This window comes from Ascidiella aspersa, chromosome 9 (assembly GCF_963924565.1).
Source record: "Ascidiella aspersa chromosome 9, kaAscAspe10.2, whole genome shotgun sequence".
Classification (NCBI taxonomy): domain Eukaryota; kingdom Metazoa; phylum Chordata; class Ascidiacea; order Phlebobranchia; family Ascidiidae; genus Ascidiella; species Ascidiella aspersa.
The window spans coordinates 17186221-17204419 of record NC_139455.1 but is presented as its reverse complement, the minus strand read 5'-3'; the positions used below and the strand labels follow the sequence as shown (position 1 = coordinate 17204419).

The following is an 18199-nucleotide window of genomic DNA, read 5'->3' as shown; positions in this document are numbered from 1 at the left end:
CGCCTCCACCTGAAAGGACTCTATACTGTGAATGTGAAAATAGCGAGTTAATTTTATTAATGTTGGTGACACACGACCATGTCGGTCACGACGTAACTGATTTGTAAAATTGGATAATTTATGAATTACAGTTCACAAGGCGTCCACGAGAATAGGGGATCTCTTACATCCGGCGTTTCAAGCTCTTCTCCTAGTGTCACTCATTAAGATAAGATTCTATTCTAAGCAAGGTTTAATACCAGTTTTGACAAAATTATTTACGTATCCACGTAAAATTGACCGATTTTATTTTTTTAAGCCGGGATGAGAAAACAACAAGCAATCATGAATAATCGCAAATTATATCCCACGAAAAAAATGCAAGTGCTCGTTGAAATAGGAGTTTATTTTAGCATTAGGGTTGCCTCTTACCAGTCGAACTGTCGTCTTTGGATTTGTTCGTTTTTCTCTCGGGAGTGGCAAGGCTGGCGCTCGTCTGGGTAGGTTCTATCTTCTGAGATAACCTGCGATAGAAGAGAACAGGGCGTAATTCTTTAAATCGTTTACCCGTGTTATTAATCTAGTTAGCAATATGTATATTGTATAGGGTCAAGAGGATAAAAATCAGGAATATGCAGTCGCATAACATAAACCTTGCTTTGATGTAATACTTGGTAGACCTACCGGGCCATAGTTGCTACCAGTGTCCCGACGAACAATCAGGTCCCTTCCAACGGACGTTAATTATCCGTAATTTGAATTATGGTTAAAAGGCACTTTTCGTCGCCAAATCAGATTTTTTTGTAATTAAAATCTGGCTTTACTTCATTGGCACTTAAAGGTAAACCTGTGACTGCCTACACCCAAGTTACCGCTTTCCTAGATTAGCACTCGAGCAGGAAGTCCTCTATTGTAATTCACTTTCACTTTAAGGCATTTTGTTTAGTTGCCATTACTCACTTGTAATTGTCTTCTTCCAGAAACTTCTGCAGCTCCTCGATGTACTTCACCGAGTTTAGGTAGTTTTTGATGTGGGGTTGTTCTTGAAGGTGATCTACGAGTAACGTCGTCGCATTTTAAAAATAGATTTTATTAGACCGAACAGATGTCTAACTGTAGGTTGTTTTGCAACGGATTGAACAGATTTTTAATGATAGATTTTTAACGACTGAAGGCGCGTTTCGCGTTGTACACTGGCACCATTTAACCATAAAAAACAGTGTGTTCAATAAACACCTACCGTAGTTGGACTGTTGGAACTCGGACAGCACCCTTAGTACGTTGTTCATTTTGTTGGTGCGCTCGTGGCTTTCTAGCCCTCCAGTGTCGGGATGCGCCGAGTTGATGTACATGATGTCGGACAGGTACATTCCTGAAAAAAATTCGACAGAACTTTGACATTGGTGTTTTATTTACCTCGACTGGGGAAACACGTGCGCGTACGATAAGACGGTTGGTAGGTCTTGTAATCGCACACGCCGGCGGGAGAAAAATGCGTGTCATAAGTACACTCCTGTTTGGGCAAATAGTTAACTTAGTTAGTGTCAGTTTAACGCTTGTTATTTGCCCAATGCGTGGCTAAATATGTTATGACATAAAATTTATCGAATGTTATTTCTAAAAAAAATTGTTTTAACTGTTTCAATGGACTACGCTTTAACTCTATACTTCACACGTCCAGTAAGCAACTGGTTTTAAGAGCCTTTTTAGGTTTAACAATACGCTTAAAACCCCGTTGGGAAAAATAGCACAACACAAAGCATTCTTGTAAAACCAGCGAAAATCCTTTAGTTTAGAGATTAAAACAACCGAGTCCGGCCTTCCAAAAAATGCCGCAGCAGCAGCAGCAGGAGCAAGCGGCGGCGGGAGGTAGACTAAAACCAAACAGAACGCGATACGGAAAGACAGACAAGTCGGAAATACGATGACCGGCGGACGAGCCGCGGTTGTAGACGAGGCGGGTTCAGATAACCGAAGCGTCGAGAGAGAAGCAGTGAGTTGGCGATAATTTCCCCGGCGATTCGGCGGCAGAATCCCGGCGGATTTGTGCGTCAGTCGCTTATCGGGCAGTTGATGAAACAAGAGGTAGTTGCAAGATGTCAGTTGTTGCACGAGGATTCACGGTTTTAGTGAGGGTTTAGGCAGTAAAAAGTATTTGCAAGTTTAAGTGGCTCTAGGACGGTTATCACGAGCTTACAAAAGTTAGATTTACGCAGTGATACAGTTGCTCTAAGTCTAAGTCCGAAGAGATACAAAAATAGTTTTTTGAATTGCTAAACAAGTTGGTTATATTACCGCCCATTATGGTGCTCGATATATGAATTTATTGGGACTAAAACAGTCCAATAAACACGAACGAAGTATCACTGGTTTACGCAGATCAGTATGACTGTGGACTTCAACTTTTAGGAATAAAACACCGTTTATTTATGAAATTATTTTTGCAATTTTCTGATGATTATTTTGCTTTCAGAGAGCATTCAAGAACAACATACCCTTATCTTATGTTTAAAGGTGAATCCGAAAAATGTGTAATATGACCGTGAGAGGTATCAACCGCAATAAATTGTTCAGCATCCCTCCACAAGCCCAAAAGCGCGGGGGAACGTAGAGGATCGAGTTTTAACTTGCTGTGCCAAATGTGCCACAAGGGGCTTCGGCTCACTAGCAACGTTTGTGTTGCTTTGTCGGCCATCACAACCTAAATTAACGCTAACGCTCTGCAAATAGAATCCTAATTTTGGTGTGAAGAGCCACCGTTCTAGTGGCAGCGTTGTGTTTGCTCAGCCTTACCAGAGGGTAGTGGGGCAGTGATTGGACCACGCCATGGTGACGTCACTTAGGGACGCTTTGTGACGTGAAAGCGGCAGATGAGGTTTGCTTGAAAGTGATTTGCTTAGGTAGGCGCGGCCAACAGCCGTAGAGTGCTTAGCAGGGGCCGAGTGGCGAAAGGACAACAGCCCAAGACATCTGAAGAATGCCACGTTTGAGTGTCTCGCGTAGTTAGCGCTGCCCTAAACACTTGTCAACACAACTAGAAGAAAGCGCACTGATTTTCGTTTTATCAACTTACTCTTTGCGGCGCTAATATTCATTCAAACACCCGACGAGCATAATAACCTCGCATGAATTTCGACTTAATACGCTTTTAAAATTTAGTTTTACAAAAAAGAGTCCCATCAAATCTTACAAAACATTTGTCGAACCTATCAAACATTTCCTACTTGACGAGTTAGGGGAAAACGCCGGGATCAAATACAGACCAACACGTTGTGCTGTTCCTGTATTTGCTCAACTTGTGTGTATTGCACAGCACAAATATGCCGGCTCGTAATTCAATCGCGATTCATAAAGGTGAAGGTCGACTCCGCCCTAACAGATAACACTTGTTGAATGGCGCACCGACGAAACCACAAGGTTTTAGGAATAAAAGCCAAACAAAACACGACATAACCAGTTTCTAGTAGGAATACGTTGCATTCGATTTGCAAGAGTGAGACAGTTGCCCTTGCAAAAAAGGTTAAGTGGAGATCAAAATGAAGGTTAAACAAAAAATAGAATAACACGTTAACAATTTCCCACAAAAAATCCAGAAAGGCGTAATTTAGTATTGCAAGATTTCAAACAGATTCTTACAAGTTTTTTTTGTAATATGAAGCCTTAATAAATAGAATCGCGATTTCAATTTCGACGGAGCGCAGCTAAGCTGAAACATAAACACACTCCAAGCTACAATTGAAATCACCGCCCTAAGTGGCAAGGCTTACCTTTAGTTTGAAATAAAATCGGCTTTGCGTAATAATGAGCGATACAAGTTGTTTTAAATAGTGTATCAGTTTAAACAATTGAAGTAAACGTAAAACTAAAAATGCGCTTCGAATAAACTTGACGTTTAACTTCGACCAACCGCAGAGCAGGCTGGTTAATGAAAACAAGTCGGTTTATGTTTAATTTTACGCCCAAAGTTCAAATCGAACTTTATCGACCTCAGACCGGCTGAGGGCAAAACACTAGACGGGCGGCGTTAGCGGTTGGACGAGTTCCAGCGCCAAACAACATTTTCGCACTGTTTACACCTACTGGGGGACTTCGTTAAGACCTAGAAGTGTTCCCCGGGTGCCAAGTGTTGCGATGTACACAGGCCCTTGACGTTTGCGCCTCGACTATTGAAAGGGTACGACGGTTTAAATGTTATTACGACACGTTTCGAGTTACGCGGCGAACCCCGAGAGAAGCGTGAAATTTCCGGTTTATCGCCCCCGAATCAAATTAAACCGCCCTGACGCGGGAACACGCGATAACCAGTGTAGCGCTTATTCACAAGTGAAACATAACCGACTTAAGCTGCCGTGGATTTCCTTGTTGTGAGATTCTTTCATTTTCTTTCCTTCCTTTGCGAAGCGAGAGGCGCAATGGCGACGCTTTCCCGGATTCAGTGCGAGTTGCAGATTTTTTCCACAAAACCGATTAAGGTCTAGGTCTCTGGGTATTCCGCGATCAGTTCGGCCAATTTTCCACACTTGAATGAGAGACGACTTTATTCGACTTTACTTTAAGCTAACAATTCGGGATTGGATTCGAACGCAAACCGGTCTCTGCACTGTTTATTGGATTATTCGGTTGAGCATTTTAGGTTCAACTGAATCTAACCTAAGTGTGACAGACAGTTGAGGCGACCGCATTTCCATCATACCGTCAACGGGTGGTCCCGTGCGGTCGCCATTAAATGGACTCTCAAGGGGAAGTTTAAAGGCGCCATTCCCGACATCGCGTTTTCTGTGACAGTCGAAAATTGCATCGAAATAATACAAAGGATTAGTAGAACCCCCGGGGAGAAAGTCGGTACCATACGTTCAAAACAGGGCAGGAATGGATGTAGGCTCCAGGACAGTGTTAAAAACAGGAAGTTGTGCGTTTTGACTCGTCTCTAGTTTATTCTAGCATTGATAAATCGCTCCTAAGGTACATGGTTCTACTCCAAGGTGTGACAAAGCACTTTGTTTGTGTTTAAGTCGGTTCCTCACATTTATAACAGGACAGAAAAGGATATAGGATCCAGATTCCAGGACAGTGTTAAAAAACGACGTTGTGTGTTTCGATTCGTTTCTAGTTTATTCTAGCATTTATCGTAACACGTCATTAACGCAGTTAACCAGTGTGCATTATACACAGGTGCAGCGCGCAACTATGCATTTCACGTTACATAGCGCAATCGTTATTAGCTGGACCATTGCAATTGTTGCGTCACGCAATGCGAGCCGAGTCAGCCACCGGGATCCGATGGTCGACGTTTTCCCGATAGTCGGAAGTCAAAGGCGGAATTCGGGCGTGGAAGGAAACAACGTAAGAGGTCCGCAAACATTTCGGAACGCGGACGGGGAACAGGAAATGTCCGTTGGAAGTCCCGGAACCGTTAAGAACGGGCCTTCACCTGGCGGAATGAACCCGGAATTCGATGTTGACAACGGGCACGTGAATAATTTGGACTCGGGCGCGGACAGACACGTGGACGTGGAAGAACTAACTTCCGTAAAAAGAGAGGTTAATGGCAGGGTTATCAGCATTTCGGGAGAACAGGTGGATCTACATCGCTTCCACGTCTCTAAGAACGAGCTACGCAAGTCAGGTACGAACTACGTCATTGCAATGGCACGAGCAACGAAATTGCAACATTTTTTTAAAACCTGGGTAGGGTAGTCGACCTTTTTTTAAAAAAATGTAAGAAACGCCCGAAGGCAAATCTTGTTGAATCGGCAACAAAAGTTCACTGTGTGTCGACGTCGATTATAATCTTTCGAGATTAATTTTGCTACTTTAGCTGTTTATTGATTAATGTCACAGTGCAATGGATCAAATGTAAAGAGAATAGTTAAATAACCATTAAAGAGCAATACAAAGTGAAAAGTATTCTGTAAATCAGGTTTAAATGTTAATCCCTACTGTTAAACATTATAATGCTCTATTTTTAATCAAACTTTTAAAACACAGATGGCGACGATCAATGTGCGTTAACCTACGTCATGCCGCATGACATTCCCGATGACGTAACATTATGTATTTCGTCACAAGCTCAAGTTACGTCATCACGGAGTAAGGAGGAATCGCCGAGGGAGGACGCAATTACAAATATATATAACCAAGGTGTGATAAGCTGACCGATAAGTGGGCAAATATATTTATACAATATTGAGGTAGTTTAATGTAAAATCGTGATCTTCATTGTTTAAATAGAAACCGCTGTTATTTTCGCAACAATTTGAAGTGCATCGATCCGAGATCAATGAAAGGGATCGGCCAAATCCAACATAATGTGCCAAACCCACTTTACCCCCTTACGCCATTAAATCCGTGAGACGGTGTCGGTTTCCATGCAAATCCACTTTAATTCCCCGAAAATATTCCAAGCCAAAGGTCACAGCGCAGGGAAATAGTTGCGCCACCTTGATGCCGATGCGATTCGGTGCCGAAAACACTTAAGTCGAAAAGCGCGTGCGAAATTATAGCCTCATACCGCCACCAAACGCTATATTATACATTATTATCAGCGGCTATAGCGTCGTTCAAATATCAACAACACCCAAGGGTGATTGTGACGCAGAGTGGACGCAAAGTAGGATCTGCTTCCGCCTGTTGAGTCAGATAATGACGGCTTGTGACGTAACAGAGAGACTATATTATGACGCAGTAATGCAGGCCAAGACCCAGATGGAGAGGACTAGGAACGAGATTATGCATGGGAGGTCAGGAAACCCAAAGGAAATGACGTCACTACAAAGGGACGTAAGTGAACGATAATGCTAGCTAAAACTTCGCTTCCGCACGAAACTCAAGTTTATTTTGAACTTCATTTTTAGCTTGAAAGTACAGTTTTTAGTGCCACAAATTTTCGTAATCGTATTACTACTGAAAACTGGGAACTAAAGTAACATAGTCATCAAAATAATGAAGTAAAAATCGGTATAGAAATGCATTCTGAAATTTCTTAAACACTTCGGGGGGCAGATTAAATACAATGTTAAACATACGGGAATTGACTTGAATTTTAAGCTAATACATAAACTGACTTGGATGGCGATAAAACACATGTCAAGTGATCAGGTAACCAACAAACTGAGCTCTACACATTTGCGATGAACTAAAGAGGAACGAAAAATCGCCTTTCGTCGTTTTTTGCGTTGCCAGGTGAACTACCTTAAGCAGGAGTCTCGCATTACGAACGACCGCGTGTCGCAGCAGCACACGCAGATGATGCACGAGATCGTCAACATGCGCGACCACCGGCTCGAAATTGTCGGTCTGGAGAACCGCCTGCTCAACACCACCGTGCAGTACTACACTCTGAAGGCAAGGACCGTTGTATTTCAGTGTTTTTTCTTGGCGCGTATGTCTATTTCGCGTTGCTCAATTAGGTCGGAAAAAAATCGCTTTGAATTTTTAGACGGGAATCTTATTTTTGGTGGAAATCATCTAGGTCCGGTTCGATCAATTGTTTAGGTTAATTTTTTATTAATTTAGCAGATTATTTCGGAAAAGATCAGGCATTTGTACACAACACTGGTTTGGATCTTTTGAAATGATACAATTTGCTAATAATGTCAAGGTTAAGGTTTATATAGGAATCGGAGAATCGGACGATCAAGTCACCATACGATCATATATAATAACAAATATTGCAAAAATTAAAAAAATAAAAACATGTCAAAATGGTTTACCCCTAATAAAACTGGGCACCTCTGTGTCGCTTTGACAATAAGGTTGCGAATCAGCAATTATATGTTTGCCAGTGAATCAGTGATAAATGAGAGATTGTTTATGTGTCGTTGTGGATCGGGTGAAACGATTACCGACCTTTGACGCCCGAATTAATCTCTTCCTACCAACTTCGACCCACCCATCCACATTGAGAGCCATTAGTGATCGCAATTGAAGGAAACGAATGACGGCGAAACGACGCACTTAGCATGTTTTGGGTATTTGCAGCTGTGGCTTTTCGCGCTTAATTGAGTGTGTCCTTCGAACGACCAATGCGTTAAACACCTTCCTTAATATTAACAAAGGCGAAATTTCACGGGTAGTAAGTAACATTCGTTAACCGAATCTGTCGATTAAACCTTATAGCAAACTGTTTGACAAAAACTGTTAAATTAAAAAAAAATATACAATTTCTGGTTATGTAAAGAAATGCCAAATTTCCTTGCGATTAGTTATTTTAAAGAAGTGCATTTCAAAATAAGCTTGTCAAAAAAATTTGAAAAATAATTTCGCTTTGTTAGCATCTGACCAACGTTTAAAACGGGCGATTTAAGTTAACAAGACACAACATGGCGACGTGCTGTTGACATACGGATAGCAGGACTTTCGGGAGGCCAGCGCCGAATCAACCGCAGAGCTCTTAAGTAACTGCGCGTGCCGGGAATTGTCTATTTTCGAAGCAACCTAATTGGCGAAGTGGGCGCGTTAAACAACCATCCGTCAATAAACTAAAAAAAAGGCCGAGGTAGAACTAAAAATACGAAACAGTGGCAATCAAGAACTTTCGTAACATTCAAAAAGGTTTATAAAGCAGTGTTAGCTGTAACCTAACTTGTTTCCTGAAGTTTTTGCTGATTTTATTTTTCAGTATAACTGTTTGAGCCGCACATGAATTCAAACATCGCACTGGTGGTAATAATCTTAAAAAAAAAAAAAAAAAAAAAAAATACCCATTAAATCTTTTTAACTCTTTTAGGACGAGCACGCCCGCTTAAGCCACGCCCACAATATCCTCCAATCACAAGTACAAGAGATGGATCGTCACATGAGCGCCCTCAAGCGGACTGTGGAGCAACTGGTTGAAGCAAACGAAAGACAATCGATACAAAATTTCGAGGTTAAAAAAAAACGAAATTTACTTTTTTTTAGCATTAGTTAAAATTAATTGGTTGATCTGCAAAAAAATCAAGTTTAGCAAATAAAAAAAAAATATTTACAGCATATTACACCTCGTCAAGTCACAAGAATTGTAAATCATCGACAAAACGGCCAAACAGCAAAATCGTCAATATCCAAAGCTGCAAGATCGACCAGGAGAAAAAGGCGGAAAGGTAAATACAAAAAAAACACATTTAAATTCGACACTTGATAGTCGGCATTCAGCAACGTATATAAACTCAAAGCCTTTTTTTATCCAAAACAAATATTTCATATTGATGCGCCGACAGCAAATGAGAGCGTCGAGACAACCTTGATCCGAAAACGAGGCAAAGAGGCGCCAAATCCACTGCGAACTTGTTGCGATTTCACGCGTTTAAAGTTTATCAACAAGCGAACGAGGATTCCGGTTACAAATTGGGGCTTGCTTCGAAATCGCAAATAACAGGGTCGTGGCCTCATAATGGCGAGTAAATTGCGACCGCCGAACCGTACGGTGTTGAATGGGAAGAACACAAAGTCCACATACGCGACTACATTTCACCATTCAGCGACGCTAAATGAAGGGTTGGCACGGGATAACAACTTGATGTGTGTTCGATAAAAAATAAAGCGACTTTCCAAGAAATAATCGAGCGGAGCATTTATCATACCCTATCCCCAACAAAAGTATTCTTATTTCTTGAGATGCAACCTGCTCTTCAAAACTGTCGGTAATACCCACAACTCTACAAGAATAACAACGTGATTACATTTTGGGGATTAAACATTTTTGTCTTAAAGTTAGAAATATTGCGACGCTAAATTAAATTAATATAGTAAAATAAGTAGATAAAAACGTTTTTGCGGCACTTTTCCGCCATTTAAGAAACATGTGAGCGTAACATCATCTTAACGGTTGAGTGTTCACGTCACCTGAATAACAGTGTAAGCCCAGACGTTGAGTCAGTCGGTCAGGCATTTAGATAAGCGATTTAACACTAGTCGGGCGACTAGACCGGACGCCATTCGAACGTACAGCGTTGGCAAGTGTGCTGAGCAATGCACCCCGGGGATGGACGAATAGAATCTTGTACAGCGTGCATATTGTTTTAAGGATTTACAGAGTACGTTTTATTAGAACAATATTTTCGTAAACTTCTCTCGAACCGACGTTGCTTGGAAAATGGTCAACGTATTATAAGCGTGAAATGCCTATATCAAGCGACGAAGTACAGTGTTGTCGCTGGTGTGGAATGCAATCCGAAAATTAGTGTTTTTTGATTTCCTTTAAATTGTTTTCAAGCCACATTTCACATACATACACCAAACCGACTGCGACACACAGTGCTTCGGTAGGCTTAAATTCTCCCACGCTGCAATGCGGTGACAGACGAGAGAAGCGAGCTTTGGTGACAGTAAACAACATAGCGGCGAATTAAAGGCGAGTCCAGCCGATAATCCCTTTTGAAGAGAACTTAATCCGTCTCCAAGCGACCACGACTTTTTGGTCAGTTAAATATTTAGAATTGTAAAACGTTTTGATTTGATAGATCGATTGGGCTCCGTCGCCCTTTTAAATGCCATTTAATGCCAATAAAGCCAAATCCCGTAAGTAGGCAATACGTGTCAGGCAAGATATATATTTAGAGCTTCTGAAGCCAGTATTTTTAAATTACCTTGGCAAAACCGTAACCTGCACTCTGCGTCGAACAAAGATACTACAATTGACTTTCCAAACTGGAGGGTCAATCCACCCTTTTAAAAGAAACAAGTCTTAAGGCTTAGCCTCATATGCAATTAGGATAACCCACCATTGGTCCAATACCAGGAATCCACCAGCATTAGGCACGAAACGGTGAATCCGATACAACAAAACACTCGAGTGGCCTCCCAGACCATTAACCAATACGGCGATGCATTGTGTACATAGAAACACGTCTGCAAGAACGTAAAGCCGAACGAGGGCAATTCTTGGCTTACTTTATTATCGCAAAGAACCAACTTGCAAATTATGCAGGGGGGCTGTGGAACCTAACACTTTTAAAATTAGATCAAAGCGTGCGTTTCGGGATTTCATTTTTTTAACAACGTAAAATACCCTGCGTTTATCACATGCCAATTATAAGGCAATTCGTTTTTAGCGCATGGTTTCTTGACCAGGAAAAAATGAAATTTATGTTTTCCTTCATTCATGACCAACGGTCTACTTTAGCTGGACAAACATTGTCTAGATTCTATTTGAAGGAGGCAGAAAAAAATTCCTGCCAGTGTCTTTAAGGAAACGGTCAGTGGGCTCGAACTTAATCCTTTACTGGCACCAATGCACAGCGATTCGTCACCTTTGACTATGGTTGAATGGGCATGAGACACACTTGAGTGCTTGACGTTTTCACCGCGGTATGCGCCAAGTGTCATTATTCGCGCTCGACCTTTGACACTCGTTTATGACATCGAGTGACCCCGGGCGGGGTGCATCTTTCCAATCGGCCAATCGTCACTCGACTTGTGTTGACATAAAAGCGACCAAGCGGTGAAAATGCGTGATTTGGGGGCAACTTGACGGGGTAGTTCGAGATTTCAGGTGGGCATTTAAGTTTAAAGTTTATTTCCTAGGTCACGGGCAAGTGATTAAGGCGCAGATTTCTCCGTCAACGTAAAGATTAAACTGTTAGTCGACACCCTTCAGTCAACCTGCTTCTCAACTATGCGGTGTTGCAACGCTTTACACGATTTTATATCTTTCAGAAAATACACCTGTGGCCAGGTGTTATGCGGTAATGTAGCTTGAAGTATGGGGCTAATTTTTTATATGTTAACATGGCAATCGATTCCCTGTTAAAACAACACTTATTTCGGCAAAATATTTGTTTACGGCAGTTAAGGCCATTTCTATGTCTCGGGGCACCAGTTCGAAGAAAGGGCAATCCAATTGATCTCAGGAAATTCAAGGCTTTAGGAGGAGAGAAGGTTACTATCGAAGTATTTACTTGCGACAGAAGGCGATTATTTATCAATCAAACAGGCAATAAAGTAATCGGATTAGAGCATAACAAAAGTCGGACACATTTTTCGTCAAGAAAGAGACAAAAAATAAAGGTTTGGCTGTTATAGGTGTCTACAGCGGAACACGTCTTGACCTTGTTTGATAGCCGAGCGACCGATTACCAAGCTAATGAGAACCAGATAAATGCCATTCAAGTTTATCAAATCGCATTAAACTTCAGCTTGTGGACATGACTTAAAATGTTCAATGAAGCCCTTCACAAAAGTAGGCAGCGCCTTTAGGTACAATTAGGGAAAAAAACGGTACCAAGAGCTCTAAACGAGGCAATTGTTTATGGAAAACCTTGCTTCATCGAAACACCGTAACGCATTTTCCATTACAAGGTGTCAACTATATGCGAAGTTTAAATTCCATGTAGGCAAACGGTCGGTCGATCCGACAACTTACAACCTTGGTTATGACGAGTTGGATTAGGTAAATTTGTGTCGCTTTTTAAAGCGTGCTCGTCACATAACGCCTGAAAAGGGAATTTAAATCCCATTGTAAACTTCGGGATTATGCTGGTTCTTCTGCTACAAAGCTGAAAGCCCCCTATCATTGTTATGAGTAACACTAAGTTACGAGAAAAACCTTATTTCGCTAACGTATAATCCAAGTGAGAAAGGGGTTTCTTTAGCAGCTTATGTTAAAAACACTTTTTGTTTAATGTTACAGGCCCATTTCGCGACTGCAGCCAAGTGCAGAGATCTGGCCACACTTCGAGCGGACCTTACAACTTGAAGCTTCCAAACGTCACCAAAAAGATCCGCGTTTGGTGCGACCTGGACCAGGTACGTCACTCGCACGTCATCAATATTAGCCGCAGAAATCATTATGAACCAACAAAGGCAGATTTTTGAGAGTTTAGTTTAGAAAGGAGTTTAGAAAAAAGACTGCTAGACACCAGATAGCATCAAAACACAAACAAAAATCGATTTTTTTAATCGGATTAAAAAAAAACGTGGAGTATTTGTAGCCTTCACTTTTGGGTACGCAGGGGCGATTTTAGTCCTGCAGATTACGTTTAGGGAAACGATAATGGGTGAACAAGTATTTACCAATGGTATTACAAGAGAAAAGACATGGCGCTGTTAAGGCATGCTAAGTGAAGGGCAATGTTGATAGAAGAAACTTTGCAGCGGACCGGCTGGAAAATCAGTGCCTTTACTTACGTCAAACAGTTACTTACGTCAAAACAGTCGACTAACTAACTCATTCTTACAATGCAGACATGTAGAAAGCTAATTGGGCGATATAAAGCTGACCGTTGCGTAGATAATTCGATTACGCTGCGTAAGTATTATTGCGCATGTAAACGTTGGTTTATTAGGTTTCAATGAAGTTTCATGTAAGTAGCGATATGAAAATAAAAATCACTGATAAAACCAGGTGATTCCAGATTTTTAGTTTGTTTTATTGTATGTTAAATTGCCTGGCGCATACGTGTGTGACGTAAGCAAAGAAACTTAAACAAACAAAAAGTACTCGAAAAAAAGAAAAAACGACCTGAAAAAAGCAGTAAAAGTTTTGTGACCGTTTCTTTCAACAAACAAGTTTACTTGATCAAATTAAATCAATTAGTTATATCACCAGCTTATGTATGCCGACTAGTGCCGATCGACTCAGACAGCAACAAGTGTTAAATCTCTCGACGGTTCACTCTCCTAATAGATAAACTGTGTAAGTACAAAACCGCTAGTCTGGAAACACGATACACGGGCCTTTGATACTTGAAACTGCACCGGCTTCGGTTTGACACAAATAAGAGGAAACACTAGATTTGGCCCAATACAAATTGCATGTGTATTATGAAACAAGACATAAAACGTTGGTGTTTAGTCGGGTAGAACAAACTAACCGAAAGCAATTGCTTGGTTTTGAAAAAGCACTGGCGGTAGACTAGAGCTACACATTGGTAGTTAACTTTTCTAGACCAGAATATAGCATAAACTATCGAGAAAGGGATTCTGACACTGTGATCCTAAAACAGTAACAAAAATACAAAACTGTTGTAAATTAAAATGTTTTAAAGAGGTAAATGTGCCTACATGTTAACCGTCAACTTAATGTTAAAACCGAATGGCCTTTAACACTTTAGACAAGTCTCGTTAACGCAGTTTTCGGTTGATAGCAATCTCATGTTAAAGTGACCGTGACGCCCAGTTGCTGGACCGCCAATAAATTACATAAACACAGCTTCATACAAAAGTCGTAGTACTATGTAGGTAGTGGATGTTTCCATCAACTTTATATAGTTGATTTTTATAATTAGGATGTGAATAAAATTCCAGGCGACATGCCAATATTAACGATCAATTTACATTTTTAGGAACTGCTTCAGATCCGATTTCTTAATATTGGTTAATTTTTTGTTTAAATTCTAAGAATACGAGCGGAAAGGATTTTCGAGTGCACCAGGCTGATTTCGGGTTAACTTACCACTTCATAATTAACTGGGCCCGGGTACAATTAAACGGTCGGGTAAACATGGCCGAACAATTTGGTCTTGACAGATGGCTCCACTGATACTTACGAGAAGACCAATAAGAATAGGATAAAAATGAAAATAGAAATCTACATAGATCAATACAAAAATATGCTCTGCTCTGCGCGGTGAATTTTGTTAACGGTTAGACTAGAGTTGAGTGAAATCGCGCAAGTTGCTAGTATTTGATTATTGATGGTTCAGTTGTGACGAGCCAAGTTATTTTACGGCAAATCTACTGCATTTCCAGGACCCAGGAGGCTGGATCGTGATACAGCGCCGTCAAGGCGGTCCAGTCAAATTTCACCGAAACATGGCCATGTACAAAAAGGGCTTTGGAAGACTTCGGGGTGATTTCTGGCTTGGTGAGTTCACACTTTTGATTACGCTCGTTTAGACATTTTTCTTGATTTTGTGGAACGAATAATATGAACCTAGCTTTTTTGTTTATTTACCAACGGAAAAAAATGATAACTTTTTATATCCGAATGTGAAAACGCAAGACTATGACTTTGACAAGGTGTTAGCACTGAATGCTCAAAGGGGCGTTTTTTTTTTTAAAAACACATATCGATCAATAAGCAGATATTTTATGAAAAATAAAACTATTTCCGATATAACTCCTAACCATTTGTTAATAACCACAAGTTTTTGTCAGTAACAAGCATTTTTTTGCGATGTTCAGGCCTGGACAAAATCCACTATCTAACGAGCCAGCGCAGCGTGACCTACAAACTTCACATCGACCTTGAGGATTGGCAGGGCAAGCGGACTTTTGTCGAGTATCGAAGCTTCAGGGTCGAGTCGGAGGACAAGGGCTACAAGCTGAGAATCGCCCATTACAGGTAAGTTTAACGAAAATGTGCAATTTATTTGAAACGGCCAATACCGGAATAATGGTTGACTGACTTTACTGTTTTCGCTTCGGTTTGTAGACAATTTAACCATTCAAAAGTATCGTAACTATGTTCCAGGCTGTGTTTTTAATTTGAAACAAAAAACAAAATCCCCATGTTATTAAAACTAATTTATAAAACGCAAAAAAAAAAAACACTGTGGTTCAGTGGGTAAGCAATTTTTGTTTTCGTCTTAACACCGGGTGTATTTTTTTACCTCGTATATTTGTAATTACCTTGATGATACTGATTAATCACGCAATGGAAGTAGTACGCCGAGTAGCCTGTCAAATTCTTCTAAACTGGTGTATATCAGGTGCTGCATTGTTCATTACCGACCGAGTCGCGTGTTTAAAAAATATTTCCCAACACTGACATTTATCGTTGCCCATATTGCAGCGGCAACGCTGGCGATTCGCTGACTTGGCACAACAACATGATGTTTACCACACATGACGTGGATAACGACCAGTTCGATCAAAACTGCGCCGATTCGCAGAAAGGGGGCTGGTGGTACAACTCCTGCGCGCATTCCAACCTGAACGGGATCTACTACAAGTGAGTTTACTACTTCCACCAAGTGTTATGTGTTAATCCATAATGGTGCTCCTTCATGATAAGCAGACAATTTCGCGTAGTGGTTAACCTAGTAATAGATTTCAAGAAAAAGACTTGTCAAAGAAATGAAAACTTCCAATGAAATACCAAACGAAAATACAAGCGACGCACGTTGGTGTCGAACATGTGTTACAAAAACAACTTTTTTTGATTCATACAGAACACGTTAACCCATTTTTTTAGGTTGTTTACACTTTTAAACCACATTTTTGCCAGGGACGGAAGATACCGTAGTGACGAACAAGACGGCATTTTCTGGTCGGACTGGAGAGGCAAGTCCTACTCGCTGAAGAGCGTCGCCATGATGATACGGCCCATCGAATGACGTCACTTAATCGAAATATGACGTCATCGCCCTAATTCGAGGCCGCGCTGTAACAACGTCGTCACGCATGCATGTCGAAATCAAAATTTGCACACCACAGGCGATTTCACGTCAAAAAACTAAACAACTGAGAGAAGATACAGCCAAGAGACCCGATCGTTTAAACATACGTAACAAACCAACAACACTTTACCTCGTTTCGCTGACATTAGACCAGACTTGGACAACTAGATTTATTTTAGCTTTTTAAAATTAGATTAGAATTAAAATTAGAGCATTTCACTTTTTTCAAATTAGATAACAATTAGAATTAGATCATTTTGAGTTTTGGAGAATAAAAATGCCGTTGGACAAAGTAGCATTTTTTGGTAAAATCCGAATTAGATTATAACTAGCATTTGCGCACAAGCAATTCACAAATTAGATTGGAATTAGAATTAGCCGCATTTTGCACTAATGCGTTGAATTATAGAAATCTAGGATTATCTAGTTGTCCAAGTCTGCATTTGACAACTAAATCCGCCCAAATAAAGCCAGATGCGTACGTATCGTATGTGTTATTTGTTGCTCGTCGTTGCCATCTATCGCCATTTCATTCATCCTATTATTATTGTTATTTTTGACGTTGTTTTATTTTTACGTGTGTTTTACCTCCCGAGTCGGCCAGATAGTAAATGCTGAAGGATGCTTTGAATTTCCAATTCTGGATACTATCTTGGTAACTGTTCGATAAAAATCATTGTTTATCGTCGTATTGAATGTTGGTGTAAAATACAAACAAAGTTCTCTATACATGAGCGGTTGAAACAGAACTATAGAGAACCTTTCGAATGCAATTACCGGCCATTCGATCGTTAACGACTTTTCCTAATACCCAGAATCATTTTAAATTAGCCACAGTGAAAATTCTGTGAGAAATCGAAAGCCAGTGACAAGTGGAAAAAACAGGCCGCACGAAATCATCTTCCTACTTCACAAAAAACGTCGAAAGGTCGAGAGATCAATTGTTTTCTCCAAACGAGCGAAAGATACAATCGCAAGTATTTGAGAAAGCCCTGAAGAAGAGAGCTAAACCACCGGGCAAGTCGTAACAAAATAAGCAGTGTGACGTCACAGCGCAAGTGGCACAACCAATAGAAAGAACGAGATGCCACTCTCGTTGAATAGGAAAACAGAAACCTGAAAGGCATCAGTTTCCACTTATTTTTACCTGACTGCTGGTCGAAATAATTAAATTCAAAACCGAGTGTTAGTTGACAATGGCCCTTGTGACGTGTCGCAACAATGGCTTTTGTGACGTGACAGACGGGCGCCGACATGCCTGGGTCAACATGACAGTGATCTCTTAGGTGACAAATATCCCGGGGGCCTAAAACTGGGTTGAAGTGGGGCTTATTCGGTTACCCAGCGACGGGGTGAGGGGGCTTTAAACCAACGCCGGGTGCCAGTCATGTGCGTCTGGGGGACAAGGGGGTAGGATAAAGGGGGGGATAATCCAGCCAGTGTAAATATTTATCAATCTGCGCTACTTGCACATAAGAGAAATCGTTTGTGCGATGTCCCCATTTTAGATTTCTTGCGAAAGAGTAAAAAATAACATCGACAACGTCATAATTTGTAATGCCCTTGAACATAATAAGGTGCAAAGGTTCGAATTCGAGTTATACCAGGGGTTCTTAAACCGGGGTACGTGAACTAGTTTCAGGGGGTCTATAAAGGCCTAATTGAAATATTAGTGTATATTTAAGAAGTATTTAATTTTTTAAAGAAAACAGTTTAATTAAAATAAAACGGTTTTGCACTTACTGTATTTATACTCCTTTTCACTTTTACATTTTTTGGACCGAAATCAACAGATTTATAAGTCTATTTGTATTGTGACGTCAATTTATGACGTCATCTCTGAAAAACTTGCCTACCGTGGTACAGGCAAAGCAAAAAAAAATTAACACGATCGCGGT

At 40.7% G+C, this 18199-nt stretch overlaps 2 protein-coding genes across 6 annotated transcripts in view; one reads left to right on the top strand and one right to left on the bottom strand.

The window, feature by feature from the left end:
• The window catches only part of LOC146133306 (ras-specific guanine nucleotide-releasing factor RalGPS2-like), a 52352-nt gene that overhangs the window by 8173 nt on the left and 25980 nt on the right, over positions 1–18199 (bottom strand). For all 5 annotated transcript variants that reach the window (XM_083396846.1, XM_083396845.1, XM_083396847.1 and 2 more), the window contains 3 exons: positions 1220–1351; positions 940–1033; positions 412–503 (listed from right to left, as the gene is read on the bottom strand). In XM_083396846.1, coding sequence (XP_083252972.1) covers positions 412–503; positions 940–1033; positions 1220–1351 — 318 coding nt within the window. The remainder of the gene's footprint in view (positions 1–411; positions 504–939; positions 1034–1219; positions 1352–18199) is intronic.
• Positions 5167–17050, top strand: LOC146133307 (angiopoietin-related protein 2-like). The gene is made up of 11 exons (XM_083397009.1): positions 5167–5605; positions 5968–6120; positions 6665–6759; positions 7162–7323; positions 8708–8848; positions 8951–9062; positions 12590–12705; positions 14650–14764; positions 15085–15244; positions 15695–15853; positions 16130–17050. The coding sequence occupies exons 1-11, from the start codon at positions 5167–5169 to the stop codon at positions 16236–16238; spliced, it is 1761 nt and encodes a 586-aa protein (XP_083253135.1). The 3' UTR covers positions 16239–17050.